The sequence below is a fragment of the Toxotes jaculatrix genome, chromosome 1 (assembly GCF_017976425.1).
Source record: "Toxotes jaculatrix isolate fToxJac2 chromosome 1, fToxJac2.pri, whole genome shotgun sequence".
In the NCBI taxonomy this organism is placed as follows: domain Eukaryota; kingdom Metazoa; phylum Chordata; class Actinopteri; family Toxotidae; genus Toxotes; species Toxotes jaculatrix.
The window spans coordinates 16568933-16588566 of NC_054394.1; the positions used below are offsets into that span (position 1 = coordinate 16568933).

General features: G+C 41.3%; 1 protein-coding gene across 1 annotated transcript in view; it reads right to left on the reverse strand.

The window, feature by feature from the left end:
* The window catches only part of si:dkey-234i14.2 (heterogeneous nuclear ribonucleoprotein C), a 34490-nt gene extending 15178 nt beyond the window's left edge, over window positions 1–19312 (reverse strand). Inside the window, exons 1-2 of the mRNA XM_041039200.1 lie at window positions 19169–19312; window positions 13826–13901 (exon numbers count right to left, since the gene is read on the reverse strand). Coding sequence (XP_040895134.1) covers window positions 13826–13901; window positions 19169–19190 — 98 coding nt within the window. The 5' untranslated portion in view covers window positions 19191–19312. The remainder of the gene's footprint in view (window positions 1–13825; window positions 13902–19168) is intronic.
* Between the last annotated feature and the right edge of the window lie 322 nt (window positions 19313–19634).

Consider the following 19634-nt stretch of genomic DNA (forward strand, 5'->3'; position numbering starts at 1 on the left):
CACTATCCCTTCGGTCCCTCTGCCTCCACTGCAGGCAATATTGTAAATCAATGAGTAAGACTGCTTTATGGTAATATTGGATTTACACCATTTTTGTAATGAAGTTCCTCGATTTTTCCATACGACATTATTTGGCATTCACATCTGCTTGTCTTATCTATAAAAGATTTCTCTCTTGAATTCATCATGGTATGTCACAGTATAAAGTTGCTTACACAATTACAGAACATTAAATACTGGCACATGCACACACGGCAGTTTTCTCGTCTCATCCTGAGGGAGAAGTAACATTTGACAAAGAGCATCTTTATAATTTCCTGAGAACCTACTTAAACATGCAGCGATCACACACTCTGCCGCTTTAATCAATGACATACGGGGGAAAGTAGCCGATCAATAACACATCACCATGTAATCTGCTCCTTGACAACCATTGCTGCTTGGCCCACTGGTCTGCATCATTTGGATATACAGTATGTACTGCAGGGTGGTGATATACAGCTACAGGCCAGAGTATGAGAGGTACTAGAGTAATGGCGGCTCAAAGAGCTCATAAATTTATATCCTACATGCATCAAGGTTAAATAATGGCCTGAGAGCAATTTATTCTGTCTGAAAAATCGAGGTACATAGATAAGGGTTATATGTCAGATTGCACTCATCGTTCCTCACTTTGGTGTAAGTGGCTCTGAATGGCTGACAACCCCTTAGGTTTGATTGCAGTCACTGAAAGAAGAGCAGGAGAGCAGAGCATTGATAGAGAGAAGCTGGGAAGTGCTGCTGCATCAATAAGGCATGGGAGTAGAGCTGGAGCCTAACATGTTGTACATATCAGACAACGGGCATAGATCAGGGAACTGGAGACTCAACAGAGTGTGCCACAGAAGAAAGATATTTTCCTCTTTGGCCATTTGTCCATCAGAATACATCCCTCATGTAACCTCATAGTTGTGCCAGAGCACTCAAACAAGAGTGGATAAAGTGTAGGGAACAGGGAGAGTGAGAATGGACGAGTGGAGTGTTTGTTAAAGAGACAAGGAGGATGGGGACAGAGAGAGAAATGAGTCAGATCCTCCTACAGCTGTCAGGGTGTGGACATTCCTGACTGATGCAGTAGGATCAGCCAAAGCAGGGTGGCGTGGAGTAGCATGGTATGGTTACTGTTTGGTTAGCCAACCAGCTAAAGAATGTCAGAGTTGGAAATAATGAGCGAGTCTCATGAGTGAGCCTGTGTTATTAGTGTACCAGAAAGCAGTGACAACTGATGGAAAACTGAAATACATCAATTTGACACATCTAAGTCATGTTTTCCCACAAGGGACAGAAGAACGTGTCATTATAGTGTGTAACCATTAAACCTTAATGTCACCATTTGCAGCAGGGCTTTGATCCCACAGCAACTGGAGAGGTTTAATAGACTGAACATAAACGCTGTGAAACACTAAAAAGAAAAAAAGAAACATATCCGTGGCAGCAAATACAGTGTTACTACAGATACAGTATGGAGGAGAGGAGAGGAGAGGAGACGTGAGGACTGTCAATTGACCTGGATTGTCTAAACAAAGGATTGCCATAATCTGCCTTTCAAATCAGATAGCGTTACAGGTGTTTACTGTGATTAAAAACCCAAAGAGCTTTTATATTAATTGCTCATTTAGCAATCTTGCAGGACAAGGCATAAATAAACAAAACAAAATAATAGTGAACATATTTTGTTGTCAAAAAAAAAAGATGTCATATAATCCAGTCCGGCCAGGTGTATGGATTTAGGTGGCCTTTGTTTGACATAGAGACACAAAGCAATGTAAAAAAAAAAAAGAAAAAGGAGAAGAAGAAGAAAGACCACAGAGCCAAAAACCTATGAATCTGACTCTCTGGAAAACATACAGTGTAATCTATCTGTGTGTGGGTGTGTGGATGCCACAGTGAATTCTGTGTGAGCGTACAGTATGTGGGTGTGGGTCTGTCTGCACACCATAAATTTGTGCATATGTGGATAAGTGTGGCTTTAGGTCTCTGTGTACGAGCTGTAGAAACGTGTTCCCTTCAGTAGCACTGACAATGTGGCCTAATCCTCCTGGAGGCAGAGTGTTTGGAGTGGGATAAGTCCAATTCTTCTGCATGACTTAAGACCATGTGCACACAACTCAACAAATAACAAAATGAGCAAATGATGCTATTTTATTTCTATTATTTCTTTATTTTTTTACCCACTTTGACACGGTCTTTTGAAGTAAAACTTGTTGTTAAAGCTCATGAAGGAGTGAGAATTGGATAAGAGAGCTGGTTAACATGTCATTTGCCTGTTAGTGATGCAGTGCACGTGCTTTTTCGTACATGTATATATATGTGGCTTCTCTCCAGGAGGGCCAACAGCTTTAGCTCAGTGCTATTCATCAAAAACTCAAGGTCTTGCTGGGAGCAGTAATTGGAAATTTCAGAGTTCAGGATATTTAGCGCTAATTAGCAGCATTACACAGCAGCGAGGTGACAAGTGACATCCAGAGACCCCTCCCCTTCCACCCATTACCCGTAAAGAGCATGAGGAGCACAGTTATCGAGACACTTCCTCTAACAGAGCTGACTATCCCCGTCAAAACCAACTTAGAGCGCAAAGTTAAAAGGTTACCCGAGGCTGCCTGGAGTAATTAATCCTTCCAGCCTTTTCAACTCTGTCAAGCCCCTGCATCGTTTTCATGTCCTGAACTGCGCTGTTGTCCTGCAATTATTGAAGAATTAAAAGCTAAAAGTCATTTCAGCTCAATTGCATGAAGGGCAAAGCAGCATGATTACACTGAGCTAAAATTAACCTCTTTTCTCGCTACCAAAAGTAAAGTAGAAAAGACAAGACTGTCGCATAAATACAAAACTTTGAGTGTGGATCTGTGTGTGCATAGCTGTGTCTAGTTACACTTTGTCATCCTGCCAAACAAATCCAACTTCCTCCTTGGACACCGAAAGAAGATCTGAACATTTAGGGGATATCTAGAGCAAATAATAAGCTGCCATTCTGAAAGGCCCTCACGAGAGCCATTTGTAGTTTTAACTGTGATCGACAGGACTGACATTTGCTGAGTCAACCTCAAACTACGGCCTGCGATCCTCACTGGGCAAAACTTTAACCTCAGCTAACAGCAGCCATACTCTGTCAACAACCTCCCTTTATCTGCCTCATTTTTGCTAAGACGGAGATTGAATGAAGGAGAGAAATCAAAAGGGGGGAGACAGAGATGTGTTCAAGGACAGGTGGGAGACAACAAGCGTATGACTTTAAGACATCGTGTTTGTTCAGCTCTGTGAAAAACTGAACAGTCTTGTACTGCAGAGAAGAAGCTAGTAGGAGAATTTTAAGGAGATCCAAAAGTAACGCTGCAGAACTTAACAGTCAAATAGACTGTCCAAAGCATATAGAGATCAGAAAATAGTTGTTATGGCACACAGTCCCTTCACAGATAATGACTATAATAACATGTATAAAGTGCTTCTGTATTTTTGTGACAAAAAAAATCTGAGTTTAAGCTTCACAGAATAAGGACATTTATTAGAAATGACTTATGAAATTATTTGTCTACCATCAGACATTTATAAGAAATTACTTATGAAATCATTTTACTACCATCAGAGATTTTTCTATACCATTTATGCTATACTAACAATCCCTTAGGCCATTGTGGGAAATCAGTGCAGTCATGAACTACTTTGATTTGCCTGGTGTTTAATTTTCTGGAAGGCTAAAAACAGACTTCCCCATATCATTTATCAACAGTTCATCAACAGAATGTATTAATTTAGGTTACGCAGTACATTGATAGCTGAACTGAACTGTTACGGTGTGTTTAGACAGAACAAGGTGAATTTTAAAAGGCACTGCAATGGCACACAAAGTCAACTGAAAGACATGAGTGGGTGCAAATTCACCCAAGGCAGTGCAAACTGAGGCGAAGATGCAACTGTGAAGTTAAAAATGTTTCAATTTGGGGGAAAAAAAGATATTCTGCATTTCCTGGGGCTTTTTGAATCTGCTTCACAACTGCACAGAAAAAAGAAGAAAAAAGACAGCCTGGAGGGAAATAACAGGGGGTCAGACGTATAAATGATGTGCATATATAAAAAAAACACACACGTCACTTGCCACAGGTGCACGTGTTCCCAGTCCAGCAATGACTGAGATTTGCTTTACAAATCTAATGGAAAAAATATGCATATACACATTTTCGTCTTATTCGCCATGAATCTACAGTTTTATGCTTGTAGCTCCTGGAGTTCATGTTGAGTTCTGAGTTCAGTCAGAGACTGAGCTGAACACAGACGCTTACAGAAACACCCCCACGGACATGGTTGCTGTGTCCGTTGCTAGCTAGCTTGTAGATAACGCCTGTATAGTCAGTACATTTGATGTTTGGGGCAAAGAAACATGGACTGCAAATTTGACTATGCCTCAGTGGTCAAATTTGAGTGAATGACACCAGGCAAAAATTTGATTTGCTTTCTGCCTGAACTGAACTTTCAAATGGCTGTTTGAGGCTTAAAATTTCAATTCAGGATTGGTATGTAGTTGTGATTGTTAAGGTTTGTGTTATGTGTAAAGGAATTAATTTTGTCAACGGATGGTTGTCATGCTGACAAAAACACCAGGAAGGCCGCAGGTGTGTGTGAGTGTGTGAATTTTTGAAAGGTATTTATCAGGAGGTATCACAGGTTAGACTGCAAGAATAAATGGAGTGTAAAGCTGCAGGGAGGTGATGTTGAAGTGTGTGTGCATGTGTGTGTCTCTCATGGAGGTCAAATGTCAAAAAAAAAAAAGGTCTGGCTTGTTTTCACTGAAGCATTAATTAGCATAAATTGGTCATCAGAGAACTTGGGCACTTGGCACTAAATGCTCAAGGTTTTAGAGAGTGACTACCATTGTTTGGTATTGGGAGTGCATGCGTACATGTATGTTTGCTTAGTCCTCTTAGTCCACTGTGGTGCTGAGGGTCATTGCGGTCTCTGATATATTGTAGTATTCCTTGGGACATGCAGCCACTTGTGCCCACACACTTACAGTTTTTTTATATACTCACAAACTCATCTTCACTCCCTCTATTCCCCCCCGCTAACCCCCATTACCCCTCTGTGCTGACAGAGAGCTTTTCCCGTCCAGGCCACAGAAAAGGCTCTCCTGCTACCTCCCGAACGCTGACATGCTCAAATACACCCCTCCCCCCAATCACTCTTTTCCACTGCACTCCCTCGGTCTCTCATTGCCTGTATTGCTCCCCTCACCCTATCTCTGTGTCATTCTGCAGCTCTCTCTGTCATCAAAATGAACTTTGAGTTAGTTTTCTGTGTGTTGTGGTCCCTGGTCGTGCTCTGTAAAGTTGCTGTCAGCTTCAATCTGGTGATCAATCTGGTGGAGCGATGAGAGAAAAAGCACTGCAAAGTCCACAGTCACTTAGAAACATAAATGGGACCTCTGGCCACTGTATAGTACAGTAATCACAGTATATTGGAGTCTACAAAGATTACCAAATATCTTTAGTAGCAGCCAGCTGATTTTTCATTGGCTCGCAGCTTTATGAGTACACATACACTCAATAGAAGATGTGGCATGTGCGTTCATACACTCCTGGACTGGACTTGCCAAGTGTATCCGGAGATACCGTTTGGTGAAAGTCACTTTTGAACAATTGCTTATATGGTTTTGTTTTTTACTGGGCCTGGAGAGGCAGGTTGCTCCCCTAAGCTGACTGACTGTCTAAATGCAAGACAGTATTGATTGTCCCTCCTCAGGCCTTTTACACAGCCTTGCTGAGGACACATTAAATGTGTTATAAGTCATTAAGAGCTCCAGGCCTCAAATCTTACCTGTCTAACTTAAAATATATTGACATATTGTGCTCTGACAAACTTTTTATTTTTTGTGGTAGCCTCTAGGTGTGTACTGATGCCTCGGCAGAGTGTAGGAGAGCTTGTGTGAGTGTGTTTGTTTATGTGTCTGTGTCTATACGCAGTATACCCTCTCTGTACTGTGCTGAACACTGGGGAGCATGTGTCAGTGGAAGGTTGTGTTAGGTACACGCAGAGACATTGAATCTGTGTGTGCGGTTTGTGTGTGTGAGCGTGTGTGTGTGTGAGCGTGCGTGTAAGTGTGTGTGCGTATGGGGAGCAGGCTCGTCCTCTTGCTGCCCCGGGGGCTCAGAGCCCATTTCCTGTTGTGCAGTGTGATAAGTTTCCCTGTCAGATCCTCCCAGCACTACTATATTTCTGATAAGCTCCACTGCTAGTTTTCCCGACCTCTGGCACAGAGATCAATTTGAGATTGATTCAGAATGCCCTGCTGGGCCGAGCTGGAAGATCAATTTGAGATGGATTGTTCACGCCAGGGGGCCAATGACACGCAGTGCAGTGCTCACTTGCTTTCCCTCCTTTGCTTTCTTCACCCCTCACTCTCCTTGACTGTTGTTATTTCTTTCTCTCTCTGCATTTTTCTCTCCTATCTACTCCTCTCTCTTTCAATTGTTTCACACTTGTCCTCCGTACTGTTGTTACTGTGTATTGCACCTTGCGCGTTTTCACCTCTTTGCATCAGTCCTTATTCAAGCCTCCTTTTCTACCTCTCCCACCGGCTTCCCTTACTTTTCTCCTCCCAGCATAGAGTAGGTAGTAGGGATAGAGATGACTTCATTAGCAGAGGGACCAACCCCTGTAGAGTGATAAGCCTGCAGGATAGGAGAGATAACTCATCTGGCTTGGTAATGCACAGAGCCCCAGAATATATGGATATAAATTAAAACACACACATACACACACACACACACACACACACACACATCCACATATCCACACATTACCACACACTGACATGGCCAGAAAAACATTTTTATTTTCTCAGTTATGCAATTGTGGTCATTGTTGCCATCATGCCTTGAGCTACTGCTGTCAGCACCGCTGGCTTATGACCTTATCTCCACAGAACATCGTGTCTACAGCCACCATATCACTCTCTGTCCCTTTCTTCATACCTCTCTCCATCCACCCGTCTCCTATCTTCAGTTGTTCTCTGCTGTCTCAAAGGCTTTGGCAGTGGCCCTGAAACCAGCAGGTGCACTCTCTTCCCAGATCTGCACAGAGTGACCTTTTCGCCAGCAGTACATCCACCTCTGACTGCACTGACCTTTACCTACAGTACAGCCCCTGTCATCTCTCACAGGAATGGACTGCAGACAGCACATTGTCTTTGCATCCATGCAGAGAGAGAGCCGACAAAGGACAGAAAGAAAAGTTGGACAGAAAAATGAAAATAGCAGTAGCACCCTAAAAGGTGATGCTGAAGTGAAAGGGGAAGGTACAGCAGGCTTTAGTGAATAGTTAGTGAGCTGGTTTTGGCCATGGTACAAGCAAAAACCGCCACCCTGACGAAATGCTCGGCATTCAGGGTCCCTCACTCAATAAAGGATAGTGTGTGAAGATACTGGTGGCTGTAGGGTTCAGTGAGCTTCAAACGAACTAGTGTGTACGCGGTGTCATCCGACACGTATAAATGCAAGTGTTTGTACTGTAGTTGTTCCAAATGGCCACACTCAAAGACAAAGTGAAAAGCGATGAAACATACAGATGGAGATGAGGGCACGCACTGACGCACAGTCTCTCCTTACTTTGCACATGGCTGTACACAGAGGTTAAGGTGGTATGTGGCAGGTGGGTGAACGTTAGAATCTGGTATAGCAGTGCAAAAATGTGTACTGGGAAAGAAACGCAACCCTGGAATTATCAGGGGTAGACATAGGCCAGGTTGTTCCCTTTGTACACAGAAAAAGAGACAAAAGTAGTTGTGGTTAAGAGAGAAGTTCAAACTCTGAGTACTTTTTCTCCTACTGGCCAAAGTTACAAAATAGTGGTGGATTCAATAACCCAAATTCCAGTGTTGGAAAGGTGTAGGGGTGTTTTGTAGGGGTTCGGCCGTTTTTCAGTGATCAATGACAGCTAATGCCTCATTCTGTTGAACCTCTGCTAAGGAGGATTTCTCTGCGTATGAGCATTTTATTACAGTGTTTCTGATGTTGAAACAGTTGCCTCTTTACAGCAAAAGCATAGAAAAAAAATCACTCTATACAATTACGATCATGAAATGAGTAACAAAAGCAGAAAAAAACAAATCACTGTTGTGTCTGTGACCTTGATCAAAACTTTTAAGACAACAATAGACCAGATTACATTCAACTGAACATACACTCTCTGTCACTACAATCCAATCTGCAAAGCAAAAGGAATTTGTGGCACAAAGAAACATCACATTTGCAGATTTCTATGGTTTTTATCGAGGTTCACTTTGATTGACAAGAGACCTTGATAACATTAAACATTACTGTGTTCAGCTTTTTTCATTCACAATAAAACAGAAACCTATGTAATGTCATGCTGAGCTGGGAATGAGCCGTGATGTTAGACACGTGAACGCACACATGCACTGTGGCCCCTCGATGGGTTTCATCCTTGTTTTACAGTTAGTCATAAGAGCTGATTGGCCATGTTGTGTCTGACATGGCCAGAACAACAATGAAAACACTGATATATTAGTCACACAGGCCTAGAACTCTCTCCACACTTCATTTAACTTCATTTCACCAAGGTGCAGACATAAGCAGAATGGTCTTGCTATTTGTGAAAAACTAAATGGCAAGAAATTCATCACTGTGAACTGCAGTATACTCTGAAGAGCTTTTCAATATACAACAAATGAAGAATATAAACCAAAGTCATGCTGTAGTAGTCGATTTTTCTTCCTCTATCTGTATTTATCTTATTTTATTAGTTGATTTTCTTAATATTTTTGAAAACAATCAAGTATAATGACTTCTAGCCAAGTCAGCAAACAGAAAGAAAAAATAGTTTGTCAGGAAATTAATGTGGTGGCCAGCAAGATGGTTATCGTACCTGTCACAGCGTCACACAGCCCCAGTCTTGAGCTCACACCAGACTCCTGCATGAACCATGAGCAACCTGTGCACACTTCACATCATAACCTGACATCCAAATTGGGAAAAGGGAAAGGGATAGATTAAGCACTATGCTGCATCTGTTTTATGTGTTTATCTGTTTTTCCAAGCAACACAATGCTATTTTTCTCACATTTACAATAAATAAATGAGTATAAATGTATTAATATAATAATGTTCATAACTGCGACCAGAAAAATGATCATGACATTATGTGTGCAGATTTAGCTGTGGGTGGGAGTCATAACAGCTGGCTGTCAGCTGTGTTGTGACAATCACAGGTCGTTCATAAAACCGGGTGAACTTCAACATTGCTTTCTTTACTGCAGATTGCCTCCATTTGCCCTTTGCTTTTTCCCTGCTTGTGGTGGTTTTACAGATGTCAGCTAGCTGCACCTCAGGCTAGACACACATATTCAATCTGTCAAAATAAGTGACAAGTGTTGCATGGGAACAAATTATATGGAGGAAGATGTGACTAAAAATACACTCCCAGTAAAAAAAAAACAAAAACAACGCTGAATACTGTACTTTTACAGATCTGTTCCCAATATTGACATACCGCCTCTAAAAACAGGATCATTCTTTTATTATAAACCCTGCCTTATTTTAATACATTTGACCATCATTTCTATTGGTTATAGTAACATTACAGTCACCAAAGTAATAGATGAGATTAAGGAAGGTGGCCACATCAAGACTGATAGGAGAAAGAATCATCAAAGAAACAATCATCAAGAAACAATCTGTCAGATGATCGCTAAATCAATACCATGAACAACTAAGGTAAGTATGGGAGGTCAAAGCTAAAAGAGAATGTTTCACCATAGTCTGTAAACTGTAGTGGATGTTAACGGCCCTGACAGATTGAATTTGGGCTTGACAGTTTGCCTTTGTCCACACTTCTGAATAGGTCTGACTTTGTTTATTAATTCTATATGATCATCTATTCTTCTAATCCCATCACACTTCTTTTTTTAGTGATATTGAAACATTCCCAGATCTCTGCAATTAACTTGATGAGCACAATGTTACCATTAGCAATAAAAATGATGACTAAAACTATGACAATAAGACAGATGCTCTAATAAACCGGAATTATCTTTTTTTAGATGCCCCAGCCTCTTTATGTAACCCATTTCCTGTCACCCTCTTATCCATCTTTGTAATCTCTGCCATCGGATTAGTCTTTAAGTTGTGACGTACTGTGTATCACATATGACAGGTAGGAAACCATCACCCACTGCTTCACCTCTCCTGGCCCCATCAGCCTCTTTGAACCTATGTGACAGATGGGGTCTGCAACATTTCCATCCTAACTCAAACTCTTCTATGACCGGCCCCTCTGATAATTAAAACAGATGAGAGAATATTAAAAGAGTGAAATGCATGGAGAAAGCAGACCAAAAATACCAGAGACCAGATGCTCAATACACTCTGCCACTCAGTGTTCAGGCCAGTCCCCCTCTCCCCCCACCTCTCTGCCTCTCTCCTTCCCCTCCCCACTGAGATGCAAAATGGAGCAGTTCATAAAATGAGCACCGTAATAACCTCGTCACAGAATGGGCATTTATACTGAGGAAAGCTACAACCACACAGCCACAAACTAAGAAACGAGCGTGAGGTTTGCAGAGAATGCTATAGAAGTTTGCACAAAACATCAAGGAGGGAGCGATCAATCTTGTTAGAATTGCAGGTCTAGAACTAAAGTGTTGGATTGTGGAGCTGTTCCTTAGTCGTATTGTTATGTTGTTCTGGTTTCTCTGTAACATTAACTCACTGAAGAGACAAAGGGTAAGAAATGAGAAAAAAAATGATTAGCCATTGCAGTCTTTTGTCCTGGTTAACCATGTCTCTTAAGTAATCGTAAGCACACACATGCTCACGCACACACCTCTGAGACCCTTCCTCTAGCACCTGAGCCTGACTATACGGGCCACACAGTACAGAGAGCTTTTGTAGTAGTGCACTGGAGCAAGCAGAGGCCACGGCTGCAGCAGCAGCAGCAGCATCTGGGCTGTGAAATGCTTCCCACTCTCTCTACCCCATCCCTCCTACAGCAGCTGGGGCTCGCCAAGCTAGAGGGGACCTGTGACAGTCAGGAAGCACAGACGATAAATGATGACAAAACCCTTATGTTGTCAGGGTCGCTCTGGAGCAAATAGCCGGGGGAAAATGAGAAAGCTGCAGTTGGAAGAGGGCAGGGTGGGGAGGTGGTGAACATGCCTGCTATCATGAGATGAGAAATGATTCAGAATACATTAAAACATATAAAACAAAAATCTTTTATTGGGTTTAACTTTGATAGAAGCTGAAATTGTATTTTTTTGAGCTTGATAATTCATACTTTCTATGAATAATAACAGTTCAGAAATGCTGGCAACATGCATGGTGTTGCATCTGTAGATTACATTGCTTCAGCTTCTTAGACATGGGTTAGAAAGTTTGTTCACAAAGTAATCTAGGCCACAGGCAGTAGTGTTTGTTTGCCAGCTCAGTGAGAACAGTGGGAGGAGGGAGGAGATGGGGCACACTGCTGCCAGCAGCACAGAACAGGATTATTGGAGTCTGGACAGAGAGATTTTTGGTACTGTCTCGCCATGATTTACATTTATGACTAAATTGTAGTTTCTGTTTCTAGGAAATTATCTTGTACATTGTTTTTTTTGTCTTATAATTTATTTTGCTCACGTTCCGAACAACTCAAAATCTACTAGTGCCACGCAGGGAAAAAGGACAGCTTGCTTTAGCTAACTGAATGCATCCATAAACCTGAAATTGCCACAGAAAGCCAACTTGGTCTGCTTTAAACCTGCCATATATTAATATTATTATTTATTTACTTTTTTGGCCATGTGACAGCAGTGGAAACAAGTGGTAAAAACAAAACTCAGCAGTAACAGAGCAACATTATCATTCATTTGGCATCGTGCTTCCAATATTCCTTCTCTTTTAACTCTGCTTTTGGTCTCCACTAACTCCTCAGAGAAAGATCGGTATCTTTAGCTGCAAAATGCTTCAGTATGTTCAGCAGCTAGTTACTAACCCTGTCTGTCTGTTTGTTGTTGAGCAGATAGTGTAAAGTGAGTTTTAGAGCTTTCTTGCTGAAAGCAGCTGCCTGCTGGGGCCAAAAATAGCTCTATGAGAGTGATTAAAGTGAACCAGAAGAGTAAAGTTGCACGCCAGAGAGCTAAACAATGAGCTGAACATTGCTATAAAGCTTCATAAGGCTGAAGGGAGCTGCATATTCGGGTGTTATTCTCTGTGGGTTCATCACTACGACTGTGGTGACTCCTTTCATGTTGTCACACATTTTCAAATTATCCTTTGATGCACTCTTATTATAAAAATATATATTGTTATTAAGTAGATGTAATTTCTGAGAAAAATCAGACAGGCCCGAGGCCCAAGCCATATCTGGGCTGATACCTCAGGTGTGTTCCATTTGAAGTTGGTCACTGTGTGTGTGTGTGCGTGCGTGCGTGCGTGCGTTTGTTTTGTATGACTAACCTCATTAATGCATGGTCGCACGCTGTTGAATAACTACATGGTGGAATGGGCAAATAACGGTGGGGGGTTTAAGGTTAGGCAGACATGGTCAGAGGGAGTGGAGGAGGGAGCTAGATTAAGTGTTCTGAAGGACGCGCTGCGGACATTATATATGTAACACTGCAATATTTGTACGTCAACATGCTATTTTATGATCTGATGAAACCAACAGAGGCACAGGAAATGGAGCTGTCAGGAATGGAAAACTATCAGTATTTATTGTGATGCTGGAAACACGTGGAGTTCCAGTTGTGCAGAAGCACATAATAATAATAATAATAATGAGATTTGCTGATTGTGCTTGGGACAAACAAGTTTGCATTAATGTTATTACATCTGTTAATATTTATTTCCTATTCTTGTTTGTATTCCTATAACTTATTTTGCATTTTGGTGTCCTCAGGCGGATGTCCTACAAACTATTTCAGTATTATTTATTATGTTTACCCCAGTTGCTTTAATGTGAGGTTCTTTCCTCTCACTAGGTCCACTGTCAGCAAAAAGCCTTGTGCCTGTATGGATGCAGCCATTCACAGAAATTTCATTATTACTTTTACGCATCTATATAAGGGGAACTCAACATATGTTTTCAGAAACCTAATAAATATTAATATTTATGCATACCGTTTTGATTTAATAATGTTTCTATGTGCCTTTCTTTTTGTTTCCTCGTCATGTACTGTAAGAAGGATAATAAATGGACTTCCAGAGGACATGCAGGAGAAAATGCACTGTCAGAGTCAGTGGAGTAAGAGCTAAGAGATGAGAATGAACTCAAACTTCACACAGACACTGAAAATACTCTGTGCTTTATGCTCATTAGACGACAAGCCTACAGAGCTGCAGCTGGTTTATAGGATGCAGTTCAAGGAGAGAGTTGGGGGTAAGAGTAATGAAGGCATGAATGAATTCAAACAAGCCCACACACTGTCTTCTCGTCCAACGCCCTGCACCAGCTATCTGAGCACACCATTAATGCTAGTGTAGCTCCATGACAATGTATCGAACCACCAGCAATAAACAGTAATCAGCTCCAATCGTATGTGTGCACTACATCAACAGATAGATTAAAACACTGACTGATGGAGACAGCACCTCTGGCTAAAATCAATAGCAGCTTACATATGCAGCTGGTATGACGCCAATAAAGAATAATACTGCATTGATTTCAACGCTGAGGTGCAGGCACTGAGTCACAGATAAAGGGCTGCAGCAAATAATAGAACACATGATTATCTCTGAGTGTGTGGGGGTGTGACTGTGTCTATGTTTGTGTAAGGAGGGGGGCTCATACTTACCCGTAAGTGGTGTTGCTGGCCCTCTTACTCGCTGCCCTGGAGCGGCTGGACTTCAACTCTCCACTCATGCTCGTGTCTGCATGGAAGAGCAACCAATTAACTTTGTAGTGATACAGCAAAGAGCATCATAACACAACACAACACAAAGCAGAGGCACAAAGCAGAGGCTGAGAAGAATGCTTGGAAGATTAACTGACCTGGAAACCCTTTGCATTGTCTGGTAATGTTTATCCTACACTCAGGTTTACTCTTTATTTGAGCAAAATGAATCTAATCTGTTGTAGCTGTTGCCATCATTTGAAATGATAATGACTGAAGGGCTTGCTAAGACTGACAGTGGCATCTTCAATCACTCTCCACTGACTGCTTCTATCACCCTGAGCCAGCTGTTCACTTCCATTTTTGTGTCCAATTTGCATGCCTACATCAGAAACCTGGTGCAGCTTTAGACTTGTCTCAAAAGCCAAACCCCATTTCCCTCTGCCTTTGTACGTTTCTCCTGCAAACACCTCCATGCACATGCTCCGATGGGACAATTAACCATGAGCCATCTTGATTACAGGATATGCCAGCAGGAGAAGAGAGGAGAAAGGAGGAGAGCAGAGGAGAGGAGAGGCAAGGAGAGGAGAGAAGGCCAGTCTGACATGGACAAATGGGTGGTGAATGGAGCGTGACTGGGCCAGCTGCACATACACTCACACAGCGTGGCTGTCAAATGGCTGGGAGCTACAATTAATTAAGTATGGGTCTGAATGTGTGAAAAGAAATTTAGACACGTGTATGTGCCTTTACTTGCCACAGCAGAGATAATTTTCTGACAGTTTGGAGTCTAACAGTGACCTGCTGGATGGCCTCTCTTCAGCCAACAGTGTCTCTGCTGGTGACAAACTGGCCCCCGCTGCTGTTACATCACAGTAACTATCACTTGACTGAGCCATGCATGTATGAAACCCTGCACTCCCACAAAATGTCTAGTGTGCAGCAAATATGAGGAATAAAGACAAAAATCTAATATAATCACATGTATTTAGATACCTCAAAGTGTATTAAAGACTTGTGAACACATTTTTCAAAATATGATTAATATGATTTTTGAATATGATGGCAAAACAGGGGCACTAATCATCAATTTGACTGAAAGAGACTAAGACTGTATATGCCAGTGTAGTACTTTCATGTGACAGTAACATCTTCCTTGACTCAGATGATTAGCATTTGACACCTCACGAGAAGAGTGATGTGCATCAGAAACAAATCTTTAAAAACATCCTGGACTGTTCTCCACTTTACACAGACTTCGGTGCAGCGGGAGGAAACAAAACTGAGTTTTATGACATTTTGCTGAGCAACAAGACAACTGTATGATTGACTGCATGGTGAAGCCATTACACAGGAAGAGAGGGGAGGATGCTGCTGAGCACAGTTGTCTCGCTCTACAGGAGCAAAACCTCAGGAGGTAATCAGACTGCTATTCGGTAAACAAAATCCTATATGCTACAATTAGCTTCTCCAGTGCACACACACACACACACACACACACACACACACACACACACACATATTTGTTAAATGTGTGAATTATAGGATTAAAATTGTAAACTTTACAACTAATTTGCTTCTTTGATGTTTGTGTTGCACTTAATTTTCCCTTCCGTTGCTCAGAACTGAAGCTTTTAGCAGTTCTGCAAAGTTTAGGAATTTTTCATCTAGAATGGTGACTCATCAATGATAACTATAATGCTGATGATAGCTGATTTTTTTTTCTTGTTTGGGTGAGCCTCACATGGGTTCCCCTCGCTATTTTTCTGCTTAAACAAATTGCGTTTATTATAAATCCATTTAATGCACGTCTTCAGTGATAACTCACATTATGCTCAGTAATTGTGTTGACTGTGGTGATGATGAATGCAATGATAATGGTTATGGGTGGTTGTTGTTGTTGTAATGCAATCATATATTTTCCCCTTACTGTTACTCATATCAGAAACACATCTATTTAGCATTTCTAGGCCCTGTATAAACTATTATTGATGGTTTGTACATGACTATAATATAGTTGTAAGCAAATAGCAGATTTGTAAGTTTTTGTTGTGGAGTATTTGTCAAAAATATATAAATTGTCCAATGAAGACATAACTTGTACTACTGTCTCTTGTCTCTATACCAGTGACTCTCCAACTGGTGGGCATTGAGCCACTGCAGTGGGGGTGTGGATGACCAGGGGGAAAATGTGGAGTGAAACTAAGAAAGTGAATGAGTTTACTGATGCTATCATGGTGACCTATGTTTAGCTACAATTCAACTTGGATCCTTTTTTATTAGTTGCTTCCCCTATCATGAAAAATTTTTTTTTTTTTATTTACCCATTTTTTAAATCTTCTTTTAATAGTATTTATTAAAGTTTTGTTTATGTGAACATTTAAAAATAACAGGGAAGAAAACTTTTGACTCATGAAGATAAAAATAACCCATTGGAAAAGACTGATAGAATGATAGTGCATCTACATATTATGTGTGTTATACCCTTTGTAATTCGCTTCATCTCAGTTGTCTGTAAGACTGTGCAAGAATGACAGCACTTCTGTAGTGCAAACTGATTTCTTTTTTTAAAGATTATTTTACCATTTCAGTGGTACAATCGGAGACATGTCAAAATAAAAACAATAAAAAAAATGTTTAAAAAAGAAAAGGACAGATCAAACAGTAGTTTAATCTATCAGACAGCATGTTAATAAGAGCAAAGGGCACTAGAGGACACATCAAGGTCACACACGATCAGCCATAATGAGTTATAAAGCCTCTGCCACGGTCTCCAGTCTGTCACCGTGTTTTGTATCAACGGATGTCAGGCTGAGTGCCAAACTGTCGCTTCGCGCTTCACACTGAGCCAAAGTGAGAGCTGGCTTAATCACCAATACCTGGAAACAAAATTACACAGAAACAATGTGGAAAAAAAAACAATGTGGGTAGGGGGCTTTGAAGACCCCAGTTCATCAGTATCCACCCCACTGAAGTGTCCTCAGTTTTTTTTTTTACCAGCTTCAGGAAAGCTGCTCTGTCTAAAACTGCTTTCACCTCCCTGCATAGGCTGAAAATATAACTTTTCTATCAGATTAAATCAAGTATTTTTATAATATATAATCACATTACAACATATAGTGAATCTTCAGGTGATTCATGTATGCAACCCTGAAACTGTTGGAAACATTACGACAGCCATAGGATCTGCAGAAATAAATGAATTAGGGGAATTTGTGCACAGTATGCATTTTATGTTCACAGACATTTTTGGCAAGCAACCTCTTCTTCTGCACAAGCACATGTGGGCACGCGCACACACACACACACACACACACACACACACACACACACACACACACACACACACACACACACACACACACACAGAAAAAGGCCAGTATGATTTGCCTTGGAACTCAAAGTGACACATGCACACACAACAATACTGTATGTAATAATACTGGATGCATAAAAATATCTAAAAAAAAAATTGTCTTCTCCCATCATTTTCTTCCCTCCTGGTTGTTTGTTTTTTTTTTGTTTTTTTGTTTTTTTAGTGTTTTTCAGTCAACTTCTGAATCACACAACTCATCTCAGAACAGAACACAAACACTTGAGCTGACGACTGGCAAGTATTTTCAGAGGTATTTCGATCTAAGAAAAAAACAGTGCTTTGTGATCCTTCTCACGCACCTTTCTCTTCTCAAACATTCCATCCAAAAAGACAAAAAAAAAAAATTAAAGCAATTATGACTGAATGCAACAATCATTTAAACTAGGTCAACTGAGACTGGAAGATTGATTTCCACTTTAACTGGCTTTGGCAGACTTTAGAAACTATTTGATACCTTGGAGAAAAATTATGGCTCACAAAGATATTTTTCAGTTCTTTTCTTTTCTGTATTGTATGTTTCCCTTTAATAATTACACTTCTTTCAATCTATTTGGTGGTGAAATTATTAAAACATACAAGTTTTTTTAGTTTTAGTTGGTTGTGCACAATGAATTTCTACACCTGAGAGTTAATTAATTTATATGAATTTTTCCTTACATATAATCTGTACTATACGTTCGGCAGTCACAATTTCTCTTTGCATCTCTTAATGCATTATAAAACATTTTATAGATCAGAAAAGAGGCCATTCTTTGTTTGTTTCCACAGTAATACACACACAGCTTTTCAGCCCTCAGTTGCCACAGAATTTATCCACAGTCTTATGGCCTACATACAAAGAGGACGTAATTTGTCAATTGTGGAGCTAAAAGTGCAGCACACTTGCCTCCCCTTCGCTGTTATACTGCATCTTCTCCATTTCCTGCACTGCAACTGACCTTAGGTCAGACATAGCACCAAGCGGCAACCATGAAGTTTTAGTTGCCACTCTCCGGAATAAATGCAGTGTAATCACAGGTATCACTGTCAGCATAAAACAAGGATTCTAATCCCTATAGATAACGGCAGAATAGACAGGAGAGGCTGATATCTTTACACCACAGCGGCAGAAAAAGACGCAAATGAAAGCTCTTGCATTACAGGTAGGGAGACATAGTGTCATGATTATTCGTGACCGTGAAAACATCCCACATTACAACAAACCACACAGAGACAGCCCACTTTCACTGTCAAGTCTTTCAGTCTGTATTTAACTATACTGGTGCTTTTGCTGTTTCTGAACAACTGTGGAAGTTGTGAGAAGACACAGCTGCTCTCCCTGCATGTCTGGTTACTGTTATTAGAAATTGTTATTAAAGGCACTATTAAATCAGTATCTGAAGAAAAAGAGAACAAAATGTATGCTTACTCCATAAACACAGAGCAGGATTACAACATAATTAAGGCTTTGGTTGTGTCTGTCTCACAAGCCGTTATGCCCAGAGAGAGACAGTGCTGACCTTGCCAATGTGACAAGACAGGACGAGCTCTGATCGCATGTACCTCAGTTCTGGTGTAAACATGAAGTTGTCAGAAGCCGTTCATGCTTCTCAATGTTTACATCATGAAGTCCAGCTTCCCTTGTATTTCCACAGTTTCTCAAACTAACACCATCTGATTGGACCAATGGGAGAAAGCACAGAAAACAGCTATGAGGCAAAAGTGAAAAGGTAACCTGAGATTCAGGAGGAAGTACAGAGATGAGCAAATAAAGGCTGAATGTATGGAGAGAAAGGCTTGTAGATGGATGGGGAGAGCAGAAAAAAAAGAGAGAGGCACAGGGGAAAATATTGTCTTTGGGAAAAGCACAGTGCTGCATGCAAACATCCACTAACACATGCATGCACACACACGCACGCACACAAAGGGATAAACCCTGGTATACTCACATCTTGGGCTGAACAGGGTCATATCAGGGATAGAAAACAACCAGCAGACCGTGAGAAGAGAGGCTAGGCGAAGATTTCTTTGCTTTTCTCCCGAACTCTCTCTTTTTGCGTCCTCACTCTCGATGTGTGTGTGTGTGTGATCAAGCTGCCGTTTGGCTGACTGCCGCGTTACTACTGAGTCAGTGACAAACCAGCTAGAGGAGCACCAACGGGATGTACCAAATGTTTTCTTGTGGCAGGGGTGGACTGGGGTACACTGGGTTGTTCCATTAGCAGGAGAGCTGGCAGGAGGATTGGACGAGTGCGCAGCTGGTTTCCCCTCAGCAACAGGAGCTTGGCTGGAGCTCAGGGCTTACAAATTCCAAATACAAATTCCGGCCAGGCGAAGAGGAAGCTGCCAGTGTGTGTGTGTGTGTGCGTGTGTGTGCGTGCGTGCGTGCGTGCGTGTGTGTGCATGAGTGTGAAT